Raw genomic sequence first — 10,342 nt, forward strand, 5'->3', positions numbered from 1 at the left:
AGAGATGCTTCATTCCACTGGAAGCCTGACTTAGTTAAATTAAGGATATTACAATTAGAATTTTGGACATGTTGGCGAAAAGTTGAGAAAACAAAACCTAAACTTGTGTTCCTTTTATAGATACATGTTCTTGTGTTCGGTTACATTTGCCTTGTTTCTGCTGATCACATTTTTATACAGTATTTTATAGTGACACTGATTTTTTTATTATTAAAAATGCCTGCATTATCCTGGTGTAATCTGTTACCACGTGCGTCAGTATTGACCTGTAGACAAGGTGAGCCAGTCGGCTCTATTTGTGACACAAAGATTAATGGAGGATTGGGGTGTTAAGGGCCATTTAGGAGGCTAAAAATAGATTGAATAACTACTTCAATATAGTAGCAGTAATCCCTAATTATTGTAAAGACTTATTTATACAAGCATTTTTTTTTATTTATCATTGTTTCGTTAACAGTTTAATTTTTTTAAACTATTTAAATTATCTTATTTAGACCAGCGCAGAAAACTGTATTTTGAACCCGGGATAATACATATCTAGTTCTCTTTGAAGATATGAGCAGTCATAAACACAACTTTTATACAAATGTTTTATTTCCTTAGAAAAAAACTCAGTCTGTAAGATCCCAAAACAATGTCAGCGCAGTCCCATTAACTCTTTCTCAGATCCACATATTGTGTGTGATGTTATCCTTTGCCACTGGAATGTAGTCTTCATGCAAACTAAAGCTGCAAGAAAAAAATAAAATCAGTTACACAAAATATTTATAATTAAAAAGAATAAACTACTCAAATTGTCATCTTGGGTTTCACAAAAACTAAGTCAAATCTTAATGAACTGTAATTGTGTAAAGCACAGGGGTGAAAGGTCCCCGTGGGCCTCAGAGGCACTGTAGAGGGTCAAAGGTCAAGTACACAACAAACACAAATAAAAGTGAGTTTACCATCAACTTTAATGGTACAGTCAATATTTTTTAAATGTCTAAATCTAAGAGTGTGAACCATTATTGGGAGACCACGAGGGTTTTTTGGAATGATAATGTGAGCACGGCGCTGCAGGTCAACAAACACTTCCTCTAGTGATTTCTCCGTCTAAAAGGAGTGTACGCAATGCCTTCATTCACATTTCAGTATTGTGGTTCTCAGGGTTTGTCAGTCAGATTTACGCAGCAGCATCTGAGGAGCGGCGCTTCACCTTCATACGTAGATGCCGACCCAGAGCAGCAGAAACAACACCCCAAAGCCCATGAAGAGAGAGGCCACCAGCGAGATGAGCAGCTCCTTGTACACATCCCTCGTGTACTTTGTCGACGTCACTTCATAACTGAGCTCGAGTTCAGGAACAAACTTGAACATTGCCGTTTTTAGATTCCAGAGGAGAATGTCAACATCTGAATAGGACAGGGGCTTTACGTCATTTACATCTATGTTATTCAAAGTATATCCAATGATGTCAAACCTGGTGCACTATATTAGCCTTAGTTTACTTTTGTTATCCTTCATGTTTATCCAACCAGAACACAAATGGCAGATTAGCAATAGATTGTATAGTTGTATAAAGAATATACTATAAGTACTATCGAAACTGGATACACATTTGAGAAAGCAAAAAACATACAAGACCACACGGTGAAATAAAGAATGTTTTTGTGTTGAAAAAGAATGGGCGTTGTTAAATCAGAGCGTTATTCATAGAATTTAGGTATTGATATTGGTATGGAGTCCATTAATTTGAAAAGAGTTTGTAATTTTAGTATTGTGACTACATAATTGTAAACAATACATGTAGACCAAAATATGTTATCTGAAAGAACAAATAAAACAAGTAGGAGGGCTGCGTGGGTACTTAAAAATAAAAAACAGTAATGTTCAAACAGGTACTCAATTTGAGAGGGAGACCAGCCCTTAAAGTAGCACCTACACACAACAAACGTTACAATCTTGTACTGAAAAAGACGTTGACAAATTGTGCAGAAGGATTTGTTTGTATCCAATTCCAGGCCTGATTTATTAAAGTTTAAACTACAAAATATTTTTCCACACCAATTTAGACCAATCTAGTTTACACAATAGATATCCATAAGGCAATCTATACTTGTTTTAGTATTAAATATTTCAAACTAAATGAAGCAAGAAATTTAAACATGACTCTTTCTATTTGACCCTTTTAAATTTTGGACAATTTTACTCAGGATGAAAAACCTGTGGTGCATCTTTTCTCATCTTTAAGTGAGAAAATTAGAAAAGGAGTTCTTCTAAATGTAAGCCTTTATTATATTCACCTGCAGAGGCTCAACTTATTTTTTTTACTTTAAAAGAATTAGTGTTATTAGGGTCTGTTCTCAAGGCATGCATCTCCTCAAATACTGTTCACTTACTGCACTACATATGTATATCTGTACAACTGTAAATTTGTGTACATATTAAGCCTATTTTTTATTCTTATTTTTATTGTTATTCTTATCTCATAGTATATTTAAATTGTTCCTCTTTTGACTTATTCATTGTTTTATGTTAGAATCACCAAGACAAGTTCCTATGTTTGTGAATTTTGTTCATTGACAATGGCAATAAATCCTTTCTGATTGTGATCTCCTCAAACACAGGCTGGTGAAGGATACACGAAGAACCAGGCGGTGAAGAACATGCCGATGGCCAGAAGAACCACGGTCAGATGCGGGAACACGGCGGGGTTCACCGGGCTCGTGTAGCGGGTCATGGCCTCCAGCTCCTGCGGTCACAGAGAGGACGAGATTAAGCAAGAAAATCACAAATACAGCACTTAAATTAATGAAGGTTCAAAAGGGGAAATGGCAAGCGTTTGCATGTGCATTCGAGATCATGCCAAAGCCGAGTAGTCGTATTGAATTTACTACAATGCAAATCAGACAAGGCATAAAGAACACGTCTAAGGATAATACGAATGTAAACATTACCATTTTATAGTCAGGTTTAAGTCCAGTTTCGAAGAGCAAAGCTGTAAAGGCCACGTAGACTAGCGCTTCCTGGTGACGCAGTGACGCAATGACGTTCAGCGTCCTTGTCACGGCGCTGTTGACCAATGAAGCGCGCACATTTTACCCTCGCTTTAAATGCTTTGTGCGCCTTGTGCTGTAAATCAATGTAAGATAAAACATGTTTTAGTCGACTAGCCAGCAATTCATTTTTGGCTTGTCAAAAAATGTTTAACAATTTATTATTTGCATCAATAACCCAACAGTTTTTTGGAACTGTTGGGTTATATTCTTTCTCTTCTAAAAGTTATTTTTTTTTGTGGACCAGCACACACACACACACACACACACTCCCTTTTTGAAGAGAATGAATATTTCCAAAGAAACTGTTGAGATTTTGAGGCAAATCATAAATAGTGTTTCATTTTTTGACATGCCACTTTGACATATAAAAGGTATTTTTGAATGTGTTTTGTATAACTATTATGATTATGTCATATTACGATTTAATAATTTTCGACCAAATTTATAAGGTAGCATTATCAATTAATTACAACGTATTAATGCCTTTTACATTTTTACTATAAATAAATAATAAATATCAATAATTTGATAATCAAAGATCAACAGCAATTATGAGTGAAGGGCAAAGGCAAGAGTGATTTAGGGCTCATTATAACAAAAATTTTTGGCCCCTGAACACCCTGGGGCCAGAGACAACAAACACTTGAACTAACAAAGACTTTTTCCTCAGGGGGAGCCTAATTATCAAGATTTGGCCAAAAAAAAAAGAAAGAAAAAAGAAACAAACGGAATAGGGCAATCTTAATCCCACATCATTAACAATAAAATACCGCTCCCACATATTTTATTTATCAAATTTGCGTAAATACTTCATTGTTGTTGTACATTTATTATTTAAATTATATATTTTGTTGTTTCATGATAAACTGAAATACTTTGATAATGACTCTTAAAGTTTCATAATTTGTATGCTAATCCTCTCATTCCATATCAGTTTTCAGTGTTGCACCATGAACACCCCCACACCAATAAATATTTCAGTGCAGTATAAATATTTCAGCCGTCCAATGAGACGTGAGAAAAAGGACCCGTCGAAGGTTGTATTGGTTTACATGAAGAATGAGTGTTCCAGGCAGACAAATTCATGGCTTCTCACTGTGAAACGTTCTATTATTGAATTGCCATTTAAGGTGAGGTGCCCCGACTGTTCATCTTCCAATAAGCACTGCTCGCCTGCTAACACAACACGACTCTCAGTTATGTTAACAATGTCATAAATATTTGGTATACTTCTGAATCACATGTACACATTTGTATGCAAAATTAGATCCACCAAGCTCTAACTTACGGCCTGCATGAGTAACTGCCCTCTGATATAGTAACAATACAACTGTTACATCACAAACATTTATTTTCACAGTTTTAGGGAGAACACAGTTTTTCAGACCTTGTGATGTCTAGTATTTCGGCTTCACAAAGATAAATGCATGAACATTGCTCATCATTCATATGAAAATAATATTTAGTCCAAACATGCATATTTAAATAATATTTTAAAAATGTATAACACTTTTTATAATTTTTATGAACAAATGCTAAAAAAAACCTGTTAATTACCATGCTAATGATTTCAGAATAATGTATTGCTAGACCTTCATTTAAGTTTCAGATTATAATATTTAAACCGGAAAATCTAAATACTTGAGATTTTGTATATAAACATTTTTGAAAAGCGAACACGTACACATGCATTTTTATCACTATAACATATGTATATTTATTAGCCGACTGCTAACAAGATATTTTATTTACAGCAATAGTCAGTAGTCAAATGTGACAATATTTAAACGGAGAAACATTTTTAACTTGCTTTGTGATGCTTGTCTTAAATGTGATACTTGCTCCTTTATATTTTCACCCAGTGCCTATTTAGGTCTGATATGTTGCTTTGAATGCAAATCAAAATTATATTGCCAGTGGTGTAACAAAAGTAAAAGTTCTGTACTGTAAAATATTTTGTATATTTTACCATTTCTTTGCTTCATTTGAGAGCAGGAATCTGTACTTTTTACTTCTCTAAACAGGACAAAAAAATAAAACTTTTTACTGTTCGAGGGGTTATTTTTAGCACGTTAGTTTGATGTGATGCCCCAACTTGGACAAACAGAAGTACAAACAGCTAGAGAAAGTAGAAAATCGATTAGTAGTGTCAGAGTTTCATTTAAACAGAAACATTTGACGCTTTAATCGTTCTCAAAAATCTTTACTATTTAAAGTTTTTACTCCAAAAGTACATTTTTGAATGTGTCTTTATGTATTTTTTCCTGTCATATTAATTTGTTCTGAACGCATTTTTTTCTCCCTCTGAAGCACAGCAAAATTAAAACATGGAACTGGAAGCCCATAGGCTAAATATATATGGAACATCACGCCCTTTGCTCTTGCCTTCCAACATCCTCCATCTCTGGTCCTTCTTCATATTCATAATCTACATGCACTGTGTCATACTCAAGCTCGTCCCCCTCAAACTCCATCATGTCACCTTCACCAAACATCTCCTGCATCTCAAACTGCGATTCCTCTTCATAGTCCACCTCCTCCTCCATCATCTCCTCATCTTCTCTCTCCGGATCATTCCCCTCCGTCTCCTCCTCATTGCCCATCCCACCACCGGACTTATTTGCATTGCTGTTTTTCAAGATGCCATGGATAACCGGTTCTTCTCCAGCCTGTGTTAACTCTGCCTCCGCCTCCGCCTCCGCCTCCTCCTCTGCAGCCTTCTTCTGGCGCTCTATCCTGGCCTCGCGTCTTTCCAGAAACTCAGCTGCTCCCTCCCCGACAACCAGGACCTCTTCACTCACTCGAGGAGGGGCGTCCACCGGGTTGTGGTCATAGGAGAAAAGACGTAGGGCATGCAGACGCTTCAGACTGGGGAACTTTGTGATCTTGTTGCGGTCCATGTCGAGAATTTCCAAGCCTTCCATCTTCAGCAGGACTTTTGGGAATGTACTGAAGCGATTTCCGTAGAGCCAAAGTCCTCTTAAGGACTCCATCTTCCATAAATCAGGAGGAAGTGTCTTCAGCCGGTTGTCCCCAATCTGAAGCGACTTTAGATTGGGTAAATCATAGAGCTCTCGGGGGAACATCTGGAAGTAGTTGCTTTCGACCCAAAGGCAGCGCAGGTTTTGCAGGTTCTTCACCTCTTCAGGCAAGTTCATGAGCCGGTTGCTGCCGAGGTAAAGCCGGGTGAGGTTTGTGAGCTCGAAAACGGCCGATGGAACATCCTCCATCTTGTTGAAATCCAGGGCCAAAGTGCGGAGGCCTTGGAGCTGCGAGATGCTGTCAGGTAGATTTAGGAGGCTGTTCCCACATAAATAGAGCTTCTCCAGGTGCAGCAGACCACAGACACGGCGAGGCAGGCGCTTGAACTTTTTGTAGCTGATGTCCAGAACAGGATCTCCGCTCTCGAACAGCTCCTCCACGCCTAAAGGCAGCTCCACCACCTCCTCCTTCTCCTCCTTTTTCTTCTCTACAATTTCCTCTTCTCCATCCTTCTCCTCCTCAGCCTCAGCCACTTCCTCTTTCCCGGAGGAGTTCCCCATGCTTAAAAGAGTTAACTTTCTGACTGTTCTGCACTGTTGTTGTGAGATGTCCTGGATGCACAGAGGGCTCCTTGGCTAGGGCCACTCCGCACTGCTGCCCCCATTCGAACATACAGTTACTTGGCAGCTTCTTGTCCTTTCATCAGAAAATTTACCTTAGGGTGTGGTAGTAGTAAAGATAGTAATAATAATAGTAGTAGTAGTAGTAGTAATAGTAGTAGTAGTAATAGTAGTAGTGGTATTGGGAGCTGAGGTCGACCAGTTGGAGCAGAATTTTGAGCCGGTTCAGTCTTCACCAATAATCTGCTCTGTGCTCAGACTTCTTGATTGAGGCTGTCCTTCTTGGTACGCAAGTCTCACCATAATCTATCGCAGTTTACAGAAAGTAAAGTGAACAAATCCAGGTGTAATCCAAGTTTGTTATGAAAGTTGTCCTGCTGATGAGAGAGCGGTGGAGCTCTTGATGTTGGCTGCATGTGTCGTGTAAAGGTTCGCACTCCGCTGCTTTGCTCACTGTAACCGGAGCAGGACTCACTCATATGACATGACAGAGAGGGAGAGATGGTAAAAACACAGTTGCTCTTGTGCTGACATCATTGCAACGATCAGTGAGAGGATAAAGACGATGTCTACATCTACTAATTACATAAGCCACCTTCATACACACACGCAGTAATATTTTTATAGAAATATGAATTTACTAAAACTGTCCTGACACAGAACAGATGCACAACTACATCTCTCTGTACTGACCAGAGCTATGGGTTGTTATTCTTACAATGAGACAATAGGATAAGAGGGCTGAAATCTAAAAAGAAAACACATTTCTTGGGAATTACGATTCTGAGTACAAGAATTGAGTTAGGTTTGCGTTCACACTTGCACATTCACCACACCAAAATTAGGACTAAAAAGGACAAACCCCAAAACTAAACCATCAGCACTAAACAAGGACGGGAGGAACAGGACAACATCAGGGCTAAAATGGGCTCAATTTAGGGCAGATCTAAACTGGTTGTGGACTTTAAATATATAAATATGTAAGGTGAAGTGCGGCGTGAATATAGAATTGTAATATATAGAATTGTAGTATATAGAATTGTGGCTGTGTATACAACCAAAAGGAACCAGGAAACCAGGAAAAGGAGGGTGAAAGGAGGGTTAAACAGGTTGTAAAGCAATCATTGGTTTGAGCTCTGTCCAAACACCTCCAACTCACAATATCTAATCTAAGATAAAGATAAATTGAGTTATGTTTCAGCAAGAGTCATAATTCATTTGTGTTTTGTTTTTTTCATATTCCATGTCACATGAGACACTGATCCAGTGGAATACTTGAAAAAGCTGTTAGGCTCATTTGTCCAAGCTTGTGTCAGCCCAATGAGACAAGCCACATGTTGCACAAAGATGATTTTCTCCGACAGCCCTGTATGTGGGGAGCAAAAGTGCTGATTTGCACATTCAGACCTCAGATTGAAATGACCCTGACAAGACCATGGACGGTGAGTGGATGTGACGACCTGCGGAGGAACAGCGTATAAAACTGGAACTGAGCCGAGCAGCATACAGAGCCTGTATAGAGGCAAGTAGAAGAGTGGAAAACGGATCTAATTCACATGGGCCCACATAGCCAATGGCACAATAGTTGAGTAGCAAATAGCACTCCCAGTAAAAGGATTCTGGGTCTGACTCCAGGGCGGGACAGATCTACAGTATGTAGCGTTTCCTCTGAGCGCTCTGGTTTTCCCATGAACTATTAACCTACACTATGCACAACAGGCCAAATCCTCCAGCTAGTCCTGACTAATAAGACAAGCACAAGATGTGGAGGTGGGTCTAGGTTAAGGTTAAGTTATCCTTTTTATCCCAGGAGGAGACATTGCTTCAGAATCAGGAGCTGTTAGGGCCTGCAGTGCTCGGGGACTCGTCTGCAGTGCTCGGGACTCGTCTGCAGTGCTCGGGGACTCGTCTGCAGTGCTCGGGGACTCGTCTGCAGTGCTCGGGGACTCGTCTGCAGTGCCCGGGAACTCTGGGACTCGTCTGCAGTGCTCGGGGACTCATCTTCAGTGCTCGGGGACTCGTCTGCAGTGCTCGGGGACTCGTCTGCAGTGCTCGGGGACTCGTCTGCAGTGCTCGGGGACTCGTCTGCAGTGCTCGGGGACTCGTTTCCAGTGCTCAGAGATTGTCTGCAGTGCTCAGAGACTCGTCTGCAGTGCTCGGGGACTCGTCTGCAGTACTCGGGGACTCGTCTGCAGTACTCGGGGACTCGTCTGCAGTACTCGGGGACTCGTCTGCAGTACTCAAGGACTTGCCTTGAGCCACATTTGGTGTTGCATGTTTTGTGTTGATGTGGGAACCCGGAGCGCCCGGAACGAAACCACAGGGAGAAACATGCAAGCTCCGGAAGGTTCAGGTGTGAAATATTGCGTGATACATATTGCTCCTGTGATGTATTGCTCCTAAAAATATAACAATAAATAATAATATTAAAACTACTTTATTCCTTTATCAACGCCACAAAACCCTAAAGTAGGATAATTTCTGTAAGCCCATTAATAATGTACTTAAGGCTGCACAATGTATCGGAATTAAATCACAAATATTGCTATCATTTAGAATCTAAATGATAGCAATATAGATAGTATAAAATACTTTCTATATCATCGAAATGTTTGAAAATACAAAAAGTATTTTCATATGTTTTATTTTATATGTACCTGTAGTTCAGACAGTGGGGCTGTGAAGAATACTGACATATACAGTATTATAAATGAAACTCAGAATGTATTTAATCTTTTTGACATATTGACTTAATAACGCCACTGTCTTTGTTATAAAAGGTCTTTTCATGTGTGTTTTAGAGTCTGTAAAGTCCAGAGAATGATGATGATGATCAAAATACAAATACGACTATTTTTAATAGTCGATTAATCGTTCAGACCCGAGGAGAAACAAGCGCCAAAAGAGCACATTATTGAGCAATTAGGGATAAGAGGATGGGACACAGAAAAATATTTTTGTAAATTAAGATTTATTTTTGTATTTATATTTCAATACTCAACCCTATGCAGCCATAATCCTCAATAATACACTTTATTTGTAAATTGACTCAAATCAGGCTGCAACAATTAATTGTCAACTAATATAGTATGGATTTCATTATGATATATATTTAAATAATTGTTGGGTTTATGTTGTGTATTATTTTGAATTATAGACACAATATTTGGAGTTTTAAATTTCACCTTTTTCCACATCTGATCAAAATATGTATTCCATTTGTAAATGCCAGTATGGAGGATTTTGGTCTGGAAATGTTTGTTTTTGTACTTTTTTCTGTCTAAACAAGTTTATTCCAATTATTAGAAAGAAAAGCTCTAAGTTTTGGTTGTTATAAGATCCTTAGTACATGGTTATATCGGTTATATCAACATAACAAATCATTGTTCAACTATTTTGGGACATTATAATTTTGCACAGTCACAGTGGCAATAAAGATTTCAATTTTGATTTAAAAAACTGTGCAATCAATAATACATCCAAAGATGAAAAATCTATATAAAATGTGCACATCTGGTCCAAAACATAGAATCAAAATGCTTTGGATCAACATAAAATATCTTTTATAGACGAATAGATGTATATGTAATAGATAATAGATTAAAAATATGCATGTTGTAATTCAATGTATTTATTTTAGTATTTTAGTACACTATTGAAAACCATAGCACAAAAACACACTGCCATCTACTGGGAAATGGG

The 10,342-nt window shown here is 38.4% G+C and overlaps 2 protein-coding genes across 2 annotated transcripts; both read right to left on the bottom strand.

Moving 5' to 3' along the window:
* Nucleotides 1–576: 576 nt before the first annotated feature.
* tmem258 (transmembrane protein 258) lies at nt 577–3,053 on the bottom strand. The gene is made up of 4 exons (XM_072435050.1): nt 2,937–3,053; nt 2,622–2,731; nt 1,196–1,324; nt 577–729 (listed from the first exon to the last, which is right to left on the bottom strand). Exons 1-3 carry the CDS (start codon nt 2,937–2,939, stop codon nt 1,198–1,200), a joined length of 240 nt encoding a protein of 79 aa, XP_072291151.1. The 5' UTR covers nt 2,940–3,053; the 3' UTR covers nt 577–729; nt 1,196–1,197.
* Nucleotides 3,054–5,342: 2,289 nt separating this feature from the next.
* Nucleotides 5,343–7,076, bottom strand: LOC140349035 (leucine-rich repeat-containing protein 10B). The gene has a single exon (XM_072435230.1). The coding sequence runs from the start codon at nt 6,578–6,580 to the stop codon at nt 5,405–5,407; it is 1,176 nt and encodes a 391-aa protein (XP_072291331.1). The 5' UTR covers nt 6,581–7,076; the 3' UTR covers nt 5,343–5,404.
* Between the last annotated feature and the right edge of the window lie 3,266 nt (nt 7,077–10,342).

Source organism: Eucyclogobius newberryi, unplaced genomic scaffold (assembly GCF_026437365.1).
Source record: "Eucyclogobius newberryi isolate DKJ021-1_F unplaced genomic scaffold, fEucNew1.0.hap1 SCAF_7, whole genome shotgun sequence".
In the NCBI taxonomy this organism is placed as follows: Eukaryota; Metazoa; Chordata; class Actinopteri; order Gobiiformes; family Gobiidae; genus Eucyclogobius; species Eucyclogobius newberryi.

Bases quoted from the DNA above. Each gene is read 5' to 3' on its own strand.
- LOC140349035 (XM_072435230.1), bottom strand. From the start codon at position 6,580: ATGGGGAACTCCTCCGGGAAAGAGGAAGTGGCTGAGGCTGAGGAGGAG.
- tmem258 (XM_072435050.1), bottom strand. The intron at 1,325-2,621 runs GTATCCTTCACC...ACTCGAGCTCAG, and splicing joins TTCACCGCCTGGTTCTTCGT to TTATGAAGTGACGTCGACAA.